The 19,251-nt window shown below is 44.5% G+C and overlaps 1 protein-coding gene across 1 annotated transcript in view; it reads right to left on the minus strand.

Annotated features, from left to right (window-relative positions):
* The window catches only part of KSR2 (kinase suppressor of ras 2), a 239,082-nt gene that overhangs the window by 59,709 nt on the left and 160,122 nt on the right, over positions 1 to 19,251 (minus strand). Inside the window, exons 11-14 of the mRNA XM_054996749.1 lie at positions 16,512 to 16,553; positions 16,187 to 16,253; positions 5,838 to 5,886; positions 3,947 to 4,311 (exon numbers count right to left, since the gene is read on the minus strand). Of these exons, the coding sequence (XP_054852724.1) occupies positions 3,947 to 4,311; positions 5,838 to 5,886; positions 16,187 to 16,253; positions 16,512 to 16,553 (523 nt within the window). The remainder of the gene's footprint in view (positions 1 to 3,946; positions 4,312 to 5,837; positions 5,887 to 16,186; positions 16,254 to 16,511; positions 16,554 to 19,251) is intronic.

Below are 19,251 nucleotides of genomic sequence, written 5' to 3' on the forward strand. Positions count from 1 at the left end.
AGGCATGGTGTGTTTACAGAGGTCAGGCTTCAAGCCTTCAAAATGTAAGCAAGTTTAATAAGCAAAAATAAACAGAGTACACATGGTATGTTCAAACATCAGGCTGAGCAAGGATACAAAGAAAAAATGATAACATGCAATTTGCTTTATTGCTGAAAAAATGTTGCTGAGCTGCAGAAGTGCATGCATTCAGCAGAACAGAGTACAGAAAGTCTTTCATTGGAGAAGCAGCAAAGCTGAAAGCAGGACCAGCTCAGCCTGCAGTTTCCTGCCCCCTCTTCCACAATATTCGGAGCAACAAATGCAACTCAGTATTGCACCTGCTGTTATTTAAAACTAATTGAGATTAATGCTAACTGCCAACACTGTTAATTCCTCAAAGGGAAATCTGTTAGGCATTCTGAAGATTTTTTTCCTTAGAAATTCCAATCACACTTTGTGGGAAACATCTCAGAGAGAATGCCTACTGAGAAATGGACAGAAGTCTTGCTTTCTTGCTAGAGAGCCAGTTTTTGTTAAGGACAGCTGCTTCTCTTCCTGAGAGATGAAAGATACAGGGCAGAGAAAAGCCACTTGGGCTGTTTCCATATGGCAACAATTCTCTGGGTACCTCTTGCTTCTGCAAATGCAGAGGCATCTGCATTGGCAATGAACATCTACACAGCATTTTCTCCAAACTTTCTTTGCCTCCGCCTCCACATTTCCCCTTATAACTATTCAACAAAAAGGGTATAGAATCACCTTTCTTTTAAAGAAAAAAAGTAGGGTGCTATTAGATTAATACAATAGATCATTATAATGTTACTGTGCTATAATAAGCTGTCAATTACCATTTTTAAAAGCTCTTCAGTGGTGGTGGCAGGGATGGCAGCCATGTGGGCCAAGGCAAGGAAAATTATGCCAGTATGGGTGGATCTCCAAACATATGCAACTTCTTTTCCATGTGGCATCCAAAAGCGCTTTAATGGTAATCTTTCCAAAAGAGAGTGTAACAAACTAGGTTTGAAAAAGATTGCAGCAGAGCAGGGAGAAATGCAGGACCAAGATAAATAGACCCCCTCAAGGAAATGAATCTGGGAACTACACAAAAGTTGTTAGATCAAGATGGGTAACAGATGTCAGTCTGTCTGAAGTAGTAGAAAAGAGCAAGAGACCAGTAGCACCTATAAGATTAACAAAATTAGTGGTAGGGTATGAATTTTCATGAGCCACAGCTCACTTCCTCAGAAGAGAAGAAGAAGTAGTGAGCTGTGGCTCACAAAAGTTGTTGTTCCACCTTTACATTTACAGTGTCAAGGTTCTTGATGTCATGGTGGTAGACTTACTTTGAAGATGCAGGCTACAATTGCAAAAGCACACCTCTCTCTATCACACAAATCTAAACTTCTGAGACAAAGGTCTTCTCCTTCTTCCACTGGTTTCATTCCAATTGCTATGAACCCCTATGATAACGTGAGAGAGGGGCTGTGGCTCAGTCATAGACCACCTGCTTTGCATGCAGAAGGTCCTAGGTTCAATCCCTGGCAACTCCAAGTAAGAAGATCAGGTAGCAGTTAATGTGAAAGCCCTTAACCTGAGACCCTGGAGAACTGCTGCAGGAGTAGACCATACTGACTCTGATGGTCCAGTGCTCTGACTCAGTATACGGAAGCTTCACATATTCAACCACAGAAGAGCCATTGAGTGTATACTTTTAAATAGTATTCTTTCTAAAACTCCAATAGCTGACCACAGCTTAGTAAATTATTTCAAATATTTCTAATCTGCACTGCCATTATAACCTTAAGGGGGATTCCAGATAAAACATTATAGACATAGATATAGCTTCTGTCCTTCTACATGCCTCTTTCTGCTGCTGCAATCCAGCTCTTGTCCTCCCACTGATTCCTCCACCTCCTTCCTTAACGAAAGGAGCACCACAGAACATCACACGGACCTACGCAAGCCCTTCAAGTTTGCTAAAGACAGCGCCTGTGATTGTGCCATGTTGCTCTTTCCTCAGGCTGGAATGAGTCCAAAGGCACCACCACAATTATGGCGAGAACACAAAAACAACAGTCAAATAAAGCACCAAGCAAAATCTGCACCACCACTTACAACTGGCCAAGACAGCATTGCCGTGTTCGGTTTTTCGTGGCCCGAATCACCATCACAATGTAACGATTAAAGAAGCTGACAAAGAGGAGCTGTTGTCATCATAGTTAAATCCGACTACATCCAAGGGGCTGAAAGACATCTACCCAATACTACGTCCTACAAACGACTAACCTCAGACTCAGGAATACCAAAGAGAACTCAACAGGATTTTGAAAGAATTACTTATTTGAAAGAATAAATCTATATGGACACACCAGAGGAACCTCGACCAGATACTTTCTATCTTTTGCCCAAAATACAAGCCTAGTCGCAACCCAGGACGTCCTATTGTCTCGGGCACAGGAACCATCACTGGATACGTAGACTCCATTCTCAGACCTTATGCCATCAGTTATGTGCAAGACACCACAGACTTCCTGAGAAAAGTATGATCAGCTGACAATCTACCAGGTAAAGCTATTTTCGCAAGCACGGATGTTGAGTCTCTGTACACCAAGATCCCCCAGAAAGATGGACCACAAGACATTAGGAACTCCATCACTGACAACTCCACAACTGACCTTGCTGCCAAGCTCTGCCAGTTTGCCCTCACCTGCAACTACTTCAGATTTGGTGAAGATTTATTCCTTCAAATCAAGGCCACAGCCATGGGCATTTGCAAGGCACTGCAGTACACCAACATTTTCATGGCTGACTGGGAACAGCCCTTTCTCAGCTTGCTAACACCCTTCCTATACCTGACATTTAGTGATGACATTGTCCTCATATGGACACATGGGTAAGAAGCACAGGAGGAATTCTACCAGGACGTCAGCAATTTCCGCCCCACCATCAGCCTGACCATGAATCATTCCACATAGGAAGTACATTTTCTAGATACCACTGTACAAATACATGATGGATCCTTAAGAACCACCTTATAGTGGAAACCCGCCGACTGACAAACATATCTTCATGCCTCCAATCACCATCCCTAACACACCAAACAATCCATTGTCTACAAGCTCTATGTTACAACAACCTCATCTGTTCCAATCCCTCTGACAGAGATTCTCACCTACAGGGTCTACGACAGAAATTTTTGGAACTTCAGTATCCACCTGATGTAATAAGGAAACAGATCGACCAAGCCAGAATGATACCAAAGGATCACTTGCTACAAGACAGGCTCAAATGAAACAACAATAGAACACCACTGGTGGTCACACAGAGCTCTCAGCTCAAACCTGTTCAATGCATCATCAATGGCTTGCAACCTATGCTGGACAATGGCACTCCTCTTTCACAAGCATTGGGAGGCAAACCATTTCTTGCTCACAGACAGTCCCCTAACCTTAAACAACTTTTTACTCATAACAATGTACTTCCCAACATTGACACGGACTCTGGGACTAGGCCTGCAATAAACCAACTCTGTCCCCATATTCACTCCAACAGCACAGTCACTGGACCTAACAATGCCATTTATACTATCTCAGGTTTGTTCACTTGTTCATTTTCCAATATTATATATGCTATCAATGCCCTTCTACTCTCTACATTGGACCTATGCAAAAGAATAAAGAATAAATGGACATAAATCTGAAATTAGAAATCACAACTCTCAAGAAACAGTGGGAAAACATTTTAACATCAGGAAACACATACCAGTGTAAGAGGGACAGTCCTGGGCAACTGTCCTTGGAGATGACACACTGGAATTTTCGGGCAGAGCCAGGCCCTAATAGTGAGATGTTTGCAAACCAATCTCTGTGTTTGAACACATTAAAAATGCAGATGAAAGTAGGTGCCTGAACTTGTGCATAGGAAAGGGATCCAGGTTGCAGTGGCAGCCAAACCTGCAGCTTACCTGGTGATGATGGCGAGGTGGGGAGGGCTCATGCAAGCGCCCATGAAGAGGACCACGTTCTCGTGCCGCGTCTGCCGGTAGGCCATCACTTCCCGCTTGAAGGCTTTCAGCTGGTCCTCATTGTCCCGCTCAATGTCAATGAGGCGGATGGCCACCTCGCCATGCCAGCGGCCGTGAAACACCTGCCCAAAGCGGCCATTGCCGATCAATTCGCCGATCTCCAGTTGCTCGAAAGGGATGTCCCACTCTTGCAGGAAAATGCTGGTCTGGCTGGCCTTGCGTGGAAAATTGCGAGCAGACAGAAGGGAGAGGTTCATCTCCTCAAAATCATCTTCAGACTCCTCTTCATGTCCCCCCTCTTCGTTCTGGGGAGGGGATAAGGGAGAGGTTTGTTTACAGGATAATCCTAACATTTCACTCTTTGTAACCTTTTGCTCCTATTATTTCCTCCCTCCCAAAAACTTCACACACACACACACATTCATTCCAATATACATCGCAAGTACAAATACTATCAGAAACACACAACATCACAAAGCCTGCCTGGTGCATCCAGCTTAAGTTAACATTCAGAAGTGGTCTCCAACAGGTTGCTTGTAAACTACCAGTAGCTCACGATCTGCTGAACATTAGTTTATGCAGCTCGTAGAAGACCAGGAAAAGATCATGAAGAGAATGTTCTCACAAGACTCAAAGACACAGATGGCTCTTTGGGGAGGGGATGTGGCTCAGTGGACAGGCCTCTGCTTTGCAAGCAGAAGGTCTCTGGTTCAATCCCCAGAATCTCCAGTTACAAGAATCAGAAAATTGGTGATGTGAACGATCTCTGCCTGAGACCATGGAGAGCCCCTGCCGGGCTGAGTAGACAATACACACCTTGATGGATGAACCATGTGATTATGAATAAGGCAGCCTGATGTGTAAAGGCTCAATCAACTGCCCTGACATCCCCCCACTCTCCCTGTATGTTTTAGTAGCTTAGGATATTTTTCATTACTCGTTAAAGAAAAGATTGGAGACTGCTGATTTAAAGCATAATTATTACTCATGAAATTATTTTATCATTGGTACTATTTGTAAGCTGTCATTAAAAAAAACAGATATATGTACGATGGGTAGATCTACAAATGACTGTTACCCAAGGCAGCTACAAATGGAGTCTCTATACTGAAATGTGTGAACATCACACAGCGTTGAGTGGACAGGATGATTGCATCTGCCATTCTGTTTGGGAACCACCCTGAAGTAGCTTGTTGGCCACCATGGCAGGGCACTGTCTAGGCGGTGCTCTGGGCTGATCCAGCAAGGTTATTCTTATGCAGTCCAAGGTAATGCCTGAAGCTAGCTCCCAGCGCCTCCTTATGCATGCCAGCCAACAAATTTCTCCTGCTTGTAGCAGCTGTTAACTCATTAACTATGAACAGAAGCTGATGTTTCCCCTCTCTGCTCTGCCCATATTGAGGAAGTCTGCGGTGACTTGCAGAATATCAGCTTCTCCTCGTAACCGACAAGACAGAAGACCCATTTGCCAAAACTAGACAGCTTCAGTGGGCAGTGGGGGGAAAACAGCTGCCGTGAACAAGTCAGTCATACGTGCCAATTCTAAATTCAACACGGGCACAGAAACAGGAGCGCGACTTACAGACCCAAGCAAAGCGGTAATGGTTTTTATAAGTCCTAGAGGGATGTTCAGACCTAGCAAGGTCAACTCAACAGGTCTCTCAAGACAGGTGGGATTTTTTTTTCAAAGTCTACATAAATATTTCCAAAAAGGCCAAATAATTGATGCTATTGGGCCTTTGCCAAGACGTTAACAAAGTTCATTTCCTACAGCTTCCCTTTTGTTCCACCAAGACCACGTAAATTTGATGGATTCTTGTGTGTGCCTTACCTCAGAGGTTGGCTCCACTTCAATTTGAAGTAATGGATTTCCTTCCAGGCTTGAAAGAAAAACAAACACTGAAAATTACTCAAGACTTGAAAGCCATAAAGAATGCTATTTATGCCCTAATTAGCAACAAAGCCCATTGTGTTTAACAATACAACAGGCTCTAGCTGGGCCTTGTGAGGGCATGCAGCCCTGCACCAGCCTGATTTGGCCTCAAACGGGTGGAAATCAGACTGGTGTAGAGCACAGGAGCACTCCAGAGCCCGGCGTGTGGGCCCGGCAGCACTCCTGAGCCCTGCATCGGCCCGATGTGGCTTGCCTTTTATATAGTAGGATATTTGCAGTCCCACCTTTCTCACTGGGACTCAAGGCAGATTACACAGTGTGGGTCAATACAGTCAATATCAAAGACCATTTCAATAAAACATGTAACGCGTGCATCGCATGCAAGTTTGGGCAGATTTAAAAACCCCACGAAAGACCTGAAGAAGAGATCCATGAAAGAGCTGAATAAATGCTGAAACAGTGGCCGATGTATTAAACAATACAGGAACTACCCAGTAGGATCATACTGAATAGCAATAGTAGCGGATTCTATGGCCCCTCAATTTTTAATGAGTTTTGTGGTCCCTCTTGGCCCCTTTACCCAGGGACCCTCGCTTGACTCCATGCAAGTCTCAAGCTCTGGCTGCCCCAGAGTTGGGGAGGGATGCAGCCCTTTCAGCCTGGCCCTTCTGCTGGGACAAATTGGACCCCCCAATGGAGCACAGGAGCGCTCCTGGGGTGGCCATGGCCTGCTTGATGAAGTAGCTTCCTGGAAGTGACGTTATCATGCAGTTCCATGAGCATGTGTGTGCGCTGTGCATGCTTGCATGTAGTGAGAGGCATACCACTTCCTCCCAGGAGTTGCCCTGAGTGAGAGTTCCCACACCTCTTTCCGGAGAAAAAAAGCCCCCCCCCCCATTTGTGCAGTTCAAGGGGAGCTTTGGAGAAAAGAGTAGGAACTGGGCTACATCTATAAGCTGACCAGAACACTGCTGAGTGCGAGTGCGGGAGGGAAGCGTCACCTTGTAGAGTTGCCAACCTTCAAGTGGTGGCTAGAGATCTCCCGGAATTACAGTGGATCTCCAGGCCGTGGAGATCAGTTTTGTTGGGATTTTTACAAGTGTCATTCTCTTCAGTCATGAAAGACTTAATTTGTTTGTGTTTAGTTAGAGACAACTAGTTTGCATAAGACCAGTTAGATGCCGAGTTGTTCTTCCCGCCAGGGTAAAATGGGAGTTGCATGCTTAATGAACAGATCTAGGATTGATTATTGGCTGACCAGGTTTATTGGGGGGCAATGGACATTCTTTCCTTTACTCAGAACGCCATTGCTCTCCAGTGAGTTAGACCATTATCTTCAGGATGTCAGGATGTAGGAACTAACTAGCACTTCTTTATTTTATCTTCAATGTACCCTTTATTATTTTTTTCCTATATGTAGTAAACATTTATTTTAGAAGCTGAACACACATGTGTCTGTTATTCTTTACCTGCTGTGCAAATTTTCTACTCTTCAACAATACTTATCCAACAAGTTTCCCTCGAAAAAATGACTATTTTATAAGGCAGACTATGGCATTATACTCTGCTGACGTCCCTCTTCTCCCCAAACCCCCACCCTTTCCAGGTCTCATCCCCCAAATCTCCAGGAATTTTCCAACCTGGAGCTGGCAACCTGATGGCCTGCTGGAGCACCTGTGGTGTGTGGTGAGCTCAGGGGGCTGCCAGCTGCCTGCTTCTCATGCTGGAGCCCCGCCAGAGCTTGGTGGGAGAGGGGTGGCGTGCATCTCCATCTCCACCCCCATGGCACTTAGGGGGGGGGGGATGAGGAATCCTGGCCCTGTTGCTTCTGACCTCCCCTGGCTGCCCGCTAAGGCCCTGCAACCTGAAGCATGGGGATGGCGCAGGAGGCCCCAGTCGGCCTCCTCACAGGGGCAGCGCTGCCAGTCGGGAGGGTTTGGTGGGGTCCATGCTGGAGGCTCCTGCTCAGCAGCTCCTCGATGCCTGCTGCTAGGGGGCGCTCAGCCTGCTCAGCTCCTGACTGCTGGAGATGGGTGCAGGGAGCGTCAGCACTCCTAGCGGCCTCCTAGGAGGCTGTCATGGTTGCGGGAAGGAAAAGCATGCTGTCAAGACTCACTTTTTATCCCTGTGAATGTGCGTGTGCGGGGAGAAAAAGTGTGTCGTCTCAAACATGTTTACCCAATTATGTAGTAAGATACACAAACCTCCCAGCCTTAAATAACATACTGTCCTGAGCAGAGGTACACCTCTTTAAGCCCAGCAACTTGAATGGACTTAGAGAGAGATTAACACTGCTTAGGATGGTACTGGTAGTCACTTCATCACCTCTGGCCAGTAAAAATCATTTCCAGGCAACCAAATGGGGAAAATTAATATGCTCAAAAATTATTTATTTATTGCACAGCCTTAGGAAATGGCTTAGCTTCAGAATTGTTGCTGCTTCACAAGATAGCATAAAAAGACTGATACCAAACTGTCCCATCTCTTTCACCTATCAATAATCCACGTGGTTATTGCTAAAAGACAAATAACTTAAAAATCATTCCTCAATGGCTCCACATGATAATGCAAATCAAACACAACATGGTTAATTGTGCTGAACTGCAACAGTGTATTGGAAGCTCAGTGGAAAAAAATATAAATAGATTTGCAGAGCAAATTAATTTTCTTGTGAATGCCCTCGATGAGAGGCCAGTCCAAACACCATTTTTCAACATATATTATCATCACTTGACATCCACTGGTATTCTGACATATGCCAGGTACATGATTAAGTTTTCCACGGGAAGCAAAATGACTATTTGACCTATGGAACTGCACAGGGTATTCAGTGATTCGTGCATGGATTATTTATTTAGTAGAAAAACAGTCATTATGATGATAGGTAAGTGTCTGTGTAGCAGGACTTTTATAAGGAAAAGAGCATGGGGTGCAATCTGCATCACATGTACCACCTAGAGATGGGCACAAACCAAAATACGAACCAAATTAAGCACAAACCAGGCCAGTTCGTGAACCAGCAGTTCTGTCAGATCCCATTTCTGATGAACTGCCACGAACTTTAGGCTGGTTCGTTTGGTTTGGTTTTTGGTTCGTCACTGCAGACAGCCTGGTGCCAATCAATCAGTTTCCTAGGCAACAGGGGTGGACTTCCTGCTGACGCGGAAGTGACCTTCTGCTGGCCCGGAAGTGGTGATTTCCTGACCTGGATATGACATTTTCACGAACCAAATGATCTGGTTCGCGAACCAGGTGCAGATTCATGAAAGTTCGTGGTTCATGAAATCTGACGAACCACGAACCACATGGTTCAGTTTTTTTCCGGTTCGTGCCCATCTCTAGTAGCACCCCATGCCCCAAGAATCTCTGTCAGCACAACCCTTGAAGACACTGTAGTGGTAAAGACAATACTGGCCTAACCTTCAGATAGGGATCTTTCAGAGGCTATGATATGTTTTTCTGCCCACAGCACCCCATGCCCCATGTCACATAACTACCTGCCTGAAGGATCCCTGTTAGTAAGGCCATGCCAAGTCTCTCACTGCCAGGAGTGTTGGCTTTGTCCTCACTGCAGCAGCATTCCCCCATAGCCCCATCTGACCCCAAAGGAATTGCTGATGAGGTTCCCTTGATGGACTGTCAATTTGTCTCTGCACAGAAACATGTGACCCTTCTAGATGCACCCTTCTTCCATACTTGAGTCTCTTTTTTTAGTTTTGTTTCAAAAGAAAAATAGAAATAACAATAGAAAGTGCACAGAAATTTATACAAAATACTAAATTTAAACTACAACAGAAAATTATGTGACAACACAACTAGTTTATGGGATGGTTCTCCTCTCCTTCTCCTTAAATTTTATACCTAAAATGTAATATTAATAGTTTTTAATCAGTCATTTCTTTCATATTTTATACTCAACATTTTTGAGGTCTCTATATTATGATTGCTTTATTTTCCATATTAACTACTCTTAATTTTTCTTAGCTTTGAGCTACGTAATCAAAGAAATCTTTCCACTTTTTCTAGAATTTCAATATTGGTCTATTATGTACATAAGAAGTTAATTTAGCCATCGATGCATAGTCGTACACTTTATCTATCCACTCAGACATGTCGGGGCAAGATTCTGTTTTCCATTTTGCTGCATATAGCACACTCGCAGCTGTCACCATACTTGAGCCTCAATGAAAAAGGTGGACTATAAATAACTGTAATAAATAAAAATATGAGTGTATGAAAATCATGTGTACGTACACTTGTGTGTGAGTGAGATAAACTAAAGAGGTACACTCAGAACCACTTTTGGGACTGGGGTGATGACTCATGGTGATCGCCAGATGTCGAGAACTGATCACAGGCACAGACAGCTTTAAAAGGGGGTTTGGACAGAGTCACGGAGGACAGGTCTATTTGTGCCTACTAGCTGAAGTGACTAAGGGAAAGTTCCACATTCAGCGGCAATAAACCTCTGAATACCAGTGCAGGGAGGCAACATTACTTATTTTATTTATGTCATTTATAGTCCACTTTAGGGGACGGCCTTGTCCAATATGTCCTGTGGCTGGTCTTCCAAGGCAACTGGATGAGATGGACCACTGGTCTGATCCAGCAGGGTTCTTCTTGTGTTCTTATAAGAAGCAATGCAATCCTATCTGTGTATCTCTTTGTCCCTGCAGCTCGATGATCAGATTTCTTGATCGGCTTTCCTGATTCTGCTAGAATGTGAAGAATTGCTGGATACTAACATTTCCGTCTACAGACAATGGCTGATTCCGCACACGTTGGATAATGCACTTTATCAATTGTTTGAGGTGGATTTTTTGTTCCGCACACAAAAAAATCCATTCCAAATGATCTATAAAGAGGATTGGAAGTGCATTATCCAACGTGTGCGGAATCACTCATGGTTATTTGTGTGTTCCTATCGAGTTTTCCTTTAACGTGCAGAATTACACAGGGTTCACCGACATTCCTTGGACTGTCTTTCCTCTTCCTTCTCTCTAATGCAAGAGTACAAACTCATTTTGCATAACCACCTGCAGATCAAGGAAGGGAGCACTTCCCCTTAGGAGACAAAGTCTAAAATGTTTGTGGCTTTTTAAAAGACACAAGAGACGACTAAAAGATGGGAAGGGGCATGGCAGAACTTTAGAAATTGTTCAGAGAGTGGTTAGAGATTTCCCCCCTTTCTCTGTCTCCTTGTAACTGAGGGATTGATGGGCAACGGATTCAGGGGGAAGGGAAGCATTCCTTTACACAATGTGTAATTAACTTAAAGAATTCACTACCACAAGATGGCATGATGGCCGTAGGCTCCAAGTGCTTTAAAAGCAGGTTTGACAAGATCAGGGAGGGCAGATCCACGGCTGTCAGCCATGAAATCCTAAATGAAGCCTCCAGGTTGCCTTCCAGGCCTGCTTATGGGCTTCCTGGAAGCATTTGGCTAGCCAACTCGGGAAACAGAATGCTGGACTAAATGGACCTTTGGCTTGCTTCAGGCTCTTTTTAATATAATCAAAGCAACAGATGTCCCATGCATCTACTGGTTTGCTGCAGAGGAGTGGAAGGTGCTGTCCTATGGAATCTGAGCGTTCAGGTTTTTAAAAAAGGAAAATCTGAGACTTCACAGAGGTAGATGAAAGTTTGGAGAACGTTGCTGATGTCTGATGGAGGTGGAAAAACTAGACTAAAGAGGGAGAGCTATATTCGAAGGTACCATCCCAAATTCCTTGGAGGAAGCACAGGATAAAAACTTGTTAAGAGGCAGAGCTCTGTAGTGCTTTTGCCTCCTTCATGAACGGCTACTTTTAATAATACTACTAAGTCTAAAAACAAAACATTTTTACTCATAGAGAGCTTCTATTAAGCACTCCACGTATTTTATCTCAGTGCTGGCTCTCTTCTTGCAGTGAATCTTTTTTCAACATAGAGCATTAAAAACGTGACTTCCCCCATTTGCAAAACAAAATGATACAATCCATTCTACTAACACATTGTACTTCTGGTGGACATCCCAGTGAGGCCTAAACAAGTTTCTACATACAGATAGGATATAAATTGGATTGAGTATTAAGCAGTAGAGATAGGGATAGCCCTGAATCCAGATTATAGAGACAGACAGACTCTGTTTTGGGCATCTCAACTAACATGCCAAAGCTGTGGTCTCGCCCTTGGGGTTCCATTCAATCTAGAGAGGTTTTCAAATCTTATCTTTCCTTGAAAACAGGCACTATTAGCCACTAACAGAAGTGGAATATATGCAGTTACTGATTCAATTTTTCACTTCTGCTTCACTGATTGCCCATGAATCTCCTGGGGCCTTGTAGCCAGAGATTGCAGTAACCATCCAAGCGCTTGCAAGAGGATGCCCAATTAATATTATTTGTTTTCTTGGTCCTCCTTTCTTCAGGTTGCATGTCAAATGGCCAGATTCAGATCGTATTGCCAAATGCCATGGCCAAGAGAAGAAGCAGATTGGGTATACAGGTGGCCAGAAATCTGGAGTCTCACCTCTCCCCCTCCCCCCCCACACACACTGAAAGCAGAAAAATTCCAGCCTACATTGAACTAGATCTCCTGTTTGATGGGGGGAGCCAGAGATGGGGGAGCCAGCACAAGACGGGTAGCAAGCTGGTGGAGTGCAGTAGCTGAGGCACAGAGCTACGAACTAGAAAACCACAGTTCGAATCTCACCTTGGTCAACAATTCACAAAGTGACCTTAAGCTAGCCAGTCTTTGTTTCAGGCCCTTCATCTGCAATGCAGGGGTAGTCATACTGACCTCCCTCACAGGGTTGTTTGAAAGGACGGCAAGAATATAATGTATGTGAAACACCTCCTGGTAAAGCTTGCTGTACTAAGTCCATTGTAATGTGAAATCAGCCACCATAAAACAGGTGGGCTGAAGCACTTGGATTCATGTCAGACTCATCTGTGACTCTTCTGCACCTCTCTGAGGGCCAAACTACACAATATGATTTCTAACACTAAGTGGGCTCTAATGTGCAGTCTTCCATGCATGTACAGCTCCAAAATGGGGCACATAACTGCACCCAGGCTATTTTGGCTCAGGAGAATGGCAAGGGAGAAATGCACACACACAGTTCTGAGCTGAATTGGTCCCCTGTGGACTTTTAAAATGACATTCCCTGCAGCTGCTGCATGGCTGTGGGAAAGCAAGTTGAGTCTGTGGAACTCACTGCCGGAAGCAAGCAGGGAAGCATTTCAGTTCCCTGGATGTTTAACAACACACCTAACTATTGCAGTATCTGAGCTGAAAAGTTTAAAAGGGAGTGTTCTACAAGGTGGAATTCATATGCAGATTTGACACCATCAGGCCTGGGCTCAGTAGGACCTGGACTTAGAGCCAAACTACACGAGACGCCAGGCACATGTTCTTCATGTGTCGGGTCTCGCAATTTTCCCTGGGTAGTGTAGTCTTACAAAGAACAGCCACTCAATGCGATTCTCTGCCAGGAGAAGAGTGATGGGAAGGATTCCCTCTCTCTTCATCTTGCAAAAAGCCTTGGCTTGGGTTTTCTTCTGGGACCCTGGCGGTGGAAGGGGGAACGTAACAAGAGGCAGGAAATCCAGGGTGGCTTTTGGCAGAGGCAGAGAGAGAGAGAGAGAATTCCCCCACACACTGCTATTTCTCCAGTGAAGAATCACATCAAGCAGCTGTTCTTTGAAAGACTACACTGCCCAGGGAACCTTGCAGGACCTAACACGTGCCCAGGTGATTCATGTAGTTTCCCTCTTAGCTATAGTGTTCTATAGAAAGTCCATGACTCTCTTTACAAATTGAGGTACACTCTTCATCTTTCTTTGCCAATTCATTAACAACTGGGAGCGATTTGATTGGTACAGCTTACACTTTTTGATTGGATACTGTTTTCATCTGTGCTCTGCAATGTAATGCAACATACCTAAGTCTTGGAATGCTGGTGTTTCCAGCCTCAATTCATAACAACTGTTCTGCCTTGGCAAGCTAGCCGCCCCCTGTCCAGCAGGGCAGGTGAAAGGCAGCGTGGGGGGCTGCAAGGCTGCCCGCGCCATTCGCCTGTGGAGAAGCGAATGGCATGGGCGGCTTCCCAGCCCCGCATACTGCCTCCGGCACCCCGCGTGATGACGTCACCAAAATGATGTCATCACGCCACGCCAGGAGCGCGCATGTGTGAGGCCAGACTAGGGTTGCCTCGGGCGCCGGCAACCCTAGATCCAGCCCTGCTTTGTTGTTCTAATTCTACAACAGCAACTTCTCAGGGGTGCTTCATATTTTTCACATACAAGTCAAGTGTGCATGAAATTGTGTCCTTTCACTTCTGCATTCTGATCCTGAGCAGCAGATTTTCAGAGAAAATCTGGCTGCCGGTTCGAATGTTGGCAACTCCCAGGCAATTGCTAGTTTGTTCAATATCATTTGTCCTTTGCTTTAAGTAAAAGTCTCTGGCGCTTGAGCTCTCCCACAATGGCCCAAATGCTCTGTGCAAAATGCCACATCCCAAGAAGTTCAAAGTGAAGATGATAGATCAAGCTTCTAGCAATGATCTTCCAAGATGGCTCCCTTCCCCCCAGTAAACCCAAGTCAGTTAAGAGGAACTTTCAAGAGCTGAGCTGAAAGCGAGCTTCCCTGTAGGGCAAAAGCCATTGTCTCAGTCTCCATGGGACAGCCATCTGAAAGCAGTTCTTAGCTGTCAAGGGTGTCTTCAAAGAGGAAGGGCAAGCTGCCTAGAATTCATTTGCTTGCAGTTTACACAGGTGCTCACAAAGGTTGAATTGGCTTCAGCAAGGAAAGAGGGGCGGGGGGAAACACATTAATTTTTAAAGCGGGATCCAGGTTGGCAATTCATCTCTAACCCCCAAGTTTGGGTTTGAGAGGATTCTTTAATCTGTCGCACATAAGCAGCTGCCACTCTGAGCTCTCGCCTTGCCGAAGTCAATTACTCTTGCCTAACAGCCTGGGAAGAGAGCCTTACAATGGGACTGACAGGCTGGCTGCCTCCTGATCACGTGGGCACTTCCTATTCCACATCTGGCTCACCCTGACCTTTACAATCCAACACAATTACATGAAGCGGCAAAAAGCTGGTGCACAGGAGAGCCCGTGCTGCTGCTTTTCACAGCTTTTTCTATCAGGCAAAAAGGGAGATTCAGATATACATGAAATTCACACATAGACGTGAGATGCAAAAGATCCCATTTCTCCTTTTATAGTGTGCAATAGGAAGCAGAGTTTACAACGCAGAAACACCATCAATTTTGTCTGCAGCCTGCTGTTTGATTTTGGTTAGGTGGATTTGCTGGTTAATAATCTAGAGGAGTCAGTTGACGCTTTGCCAATGACACTTTGCCAATGGTTGCCTGATAACTGGGAATCCATTGGTGGTTTTGAAAAAGATGCTTACTGGAGCTTGGAAAAGGTGACACTCTCCAGGATAGGAAAGGAGTAGAAATAAGAGTGATTTAAAAAAAAATAGGTTGGATGGGAGGTGCCAGTTCACTGAAGTGCCTTAGAGTGCAGGGTCTAACTCTGTGTTGCTGATCTGATGCTGGACTAGCAGATCTGCTGCCTTTTAGTAGTGTCTGTTTGCCTTCTGTTACGTTGGGGAGGCAGATCTGTACCTAAAACTATTATTAGGGAAGCAACGTGTCTCCATTGCTTTCTCATTCAGAGGAAACGAAATGCAGTGGGCACTGCCCCTGGAACGTCTCACTGCTAAGGAGAATGCACCCAGTACAAAGTTCCCTTAATTCTTACCCTGAATGTTTTATAATAAACTTTACACTCCCTATACCATTTTCTTCCTCTGCACAAATGCAGGGCACATTTATTACCAGTAAGATGGGAAAATAAGGCAAGAGTCCAGAAGAACTTTAAAGACTAAAAAAAAAAAAATCCCGCATCAGCCTTCATGAGTCAGAGATCACTTGATCAGATACTTCAGATTAACAGAACTACCCATCAGAATGTATATATTTAGGTATATTTACTTTGCTACTCAGTGGAGACCCCCAAAGCAGTTTGCCCCATCATTCTCTTCTCCTCCATTTTATCACTTAGATGAGATGCTGACCATTAAGCATGTAACTTCATGCATGAAATACATGTGCAGCCTGATCCTTGAATGTAGTATGTTTCTATGGCCTGTAACAGTTACCCCCATAAGCTCATAGGTGTACAAGACTTTCTACTGCCTCTCTTAAGAGGACAGTTTACACCATGAGGCAGTTTCAAACACAGAAGCAAGGCTTAAGAGCAAAAAGTATGCAGAAACTAGGGCAACTTACACTGGGTTAGAATTCACTGGATGAAGGTTAACTTGGGGTGCTCTGGTGGGTGTCTCGGGGACAACATCTGAAAGAAACAAGGTTTCAGTTCAGAACAGTGCCTCTAGTCTTCTGTTAGGTACATCCTTTTCTTCTGTGTCTTACCATTCCAAAAAACCTTGCCCCAATCACCTGCTAGCAGAGCTGCCCCAACAGCAAGCACTTCCATAGCAGGGAAGAGAATGGAGTCTAGGGGAGGGCAACAGGAGCAAATGTGCAATGTGCAGCAAAAAGCGTGTGAGCTGGATACTTCCCTTAATGCTGCAATCATCCTAGAGAGACCTACCTGGGAAAATGAACTGCTGTTTGTACTTGTAGTAATGGGAAGCTGAAAAGAAAAAAAAAGGACATATTATTATTATATTTTCATATATAGGGAGTGCAGTAATGCACAGAGGATGCAGACATGGCTTGTAAGCATTACCCATAAACAGATGCTGTGCAATTGCCTAACTTAGGGTTAAAGTTAGGGCTCTGCATTTGGTACACCTCTAGCCTGTGGCTGCTTTTCGGGGGGCGGGGGGAGGTCATACTATACATCTGGAGTTCCAGTCTAGGAGCGCCGACATCATTTTGGCTCTGATGCTGCAAGTTAGGCCCATTTTGGCATAATACAAAAATAGATTATTCATAGATTATTTTTATGAACAGCAAGCTACATTATCTGCATGAATAAAGAAAAAGCAGTTCCTAAAATGCTCATCAATAAACACAGCCCTGCTCCCCATGGAATGGACCTGGCACAACAATGAAAAAACAGAAAATGACAACATCAACAGAATATCACCTAAGATGAATTGTACAACAAACCTGGACCAAGACAGAAGACAGTCAGATGTACTCAATAACAATACTGCGAACATCCAGGGAACAAACAACAGGCATAATGATCAATCTCTCGGCCAATGGTACACCACACTTCATGTATCTGACAAAATGGACTCCGGCTCACCAAAGCATACTACCCAATAAATTCATTAGTCTTTAAGGTGCCAGAAGTCTGCTATTTTGACAGAGAAGTTGCAGCATAATCACGCTCTGCAGCCAAACTACCTGCCCTACTGTCCCAATCATTTATGTATCACAAACATCTGACATCAATTTCATATTCTGCTGACTACCTTTGAAGACAACGGAAGCAATTTTTCTGGGCCTAAAATTGATTCATGAAGCAATCTAGGTTGGAAAGAGGATATATGTCCTAATGTCACTAGCTGCCTCAAATTCCAAATCCCACCTATTCGACCACCTTGAAGTTCTGGAATGTATTGAAAGATTTGCAGATCGCCCCCCCCCCATCCCCACTGTATAGTATGGACCTGGTTAAGAATAACTGATACAGAATACTTTGGGGTGGTGCACTACTCAAACAGTTAACAGAAAACAAACTGGACAGTATTACCCAATAGCTGGAGGACATGCAAACCCCTCTCTTATAAGTCCCGTCAATAGGTAATAGACCTTACCGCAGTGATCCCCAACAAGGTTGCTTGTTTCCTTTTAAATTGTGGGAATAAATCCCAAAGGGTCCTACATAGAAAAGGGTCAAAAGGGCATTTCAGGTCACTCCCTAAAAGCTGACTGCCTAGCAATCCACTAAACATCCAGGCAGGTGCATCACAACCATACATCTCAGGTCTGGCCATAGACACATCTCCCCCATGGCTGTGCAGGCAGCAAACCCTCTTCCTTTGGAAACTGAATTTGTGGTTGTGCTGCATCTTTCCCAAAGCAAAGAGCCAGTCCCAGCTATCTCCACCTCTTTGATGCGGGAGGTGATGCCCGGAGCAACCCAAGATGCATTGCCTTTGTGTCTGCAGGAAGTGGCCATTTGGAAGCAGCTGACTCCATAGTGTTCATCATAGCTGCGCATTTGGCCAAAGTTTTGCATGGCAGCCATTTTATGATTGCTCCCACTTCCCATGTTTTGCATGGCAGCCATTTTATGATTGCTCCCACTTCCCATGTTTTGCATGGCAGCCATTTTATGATTGCTCCCACTTCCCATGTTTTGCATGGCAGCCGTTTTGTGGTTGTGTCCAGTACCCTCACTCAAAATTTCAAAAGCATCTCTGCAGGTTCAACCAGGCTGGAGACTCCTGCTATACTGTATATGTTTTCAATCTGTCAGATTGATCATTCAACTACATAGAGTATTGTTGGATTGGAGCAAAGAACCCATCCTGTCTAGCATCTATTCTAGAAATGGCTTGCAAGAACCCTTCAGAAAGCCCACAAGCAGACCATGAAGGTAAACAGCCTTCTCCTTGCTTTGTTTGCCCTCCTCTATTAGGTATTCACAGGTATACTTCCTTTGAACATGTCTAATATGGCTGGTAGCTATTCACACATGTAGCCTCCAGAAATTTGTCTAAGGGCCTTGTTCACCGAGATCCTACTGACTTATTACAGCTATTTAAGCTATTGCTTATCACCACATCTTTTGGTGGCAAGTTCCCCAAGTTATTTATGCGTTTCACAGGAAGAACCATTTTTTACTGCTCTGCCCTGAATCTATGTCAACCAGTTCCTTTGGATGATCCTAAGTATGCCTCAGGCAGTTATGGATAAATCCCTTAAACATGCACAGAAAGCAGAAAGCAACATTCGCAAAATGCAATCACTTTAGTACTATGTAGTTATCAGGAGGAGATACTCTTGTAGTCAGAGAATTATCTCCCTCTCTCTGCATGTGATTTAGATTGGAAAAATGGCACTGAGGAAAAAGGTGAGCACTCTTCCCCCTCCCACACTGTCCCTGATCTCCCCCTCCCCCACAGTGGTTGTTAGATAAAATTAAAGATAAATTCAGCCAGACCCTCTACATCTCTTCCTGCTCCTCAGAGAAGCGGATGAGTTCAACTTTACATGCACACAAACATTTCAAAAAGTCAGCGGTTGAGAACCAGCTTTCGGTATGTTCCCAAGCTTAGATTCCTGCACTAGAGAATAAGGAAGTTTATTGCGTAGTATGCCCATTGTGGTTGCTATATTAAATTATACTCTGTGCTATTCTGGGCACATCT

The sequence above is a fragment of the Eublepharis macularius genome, chromosome 13 (genome assembly GCF_028583425.1).
Source record: "Eublepharis macularius isolate TG4126 chromosome 13, MPM_Emac_v1.0, whole genome shotgun sequence".
NCBI classification, from domain to species: domain Eukaryota; kingdom Metazoa; phylum Chordata; class Lepidosauria; order Squamata; family Eublepharidae; genus Eublepharis; species Eublepharis macularius.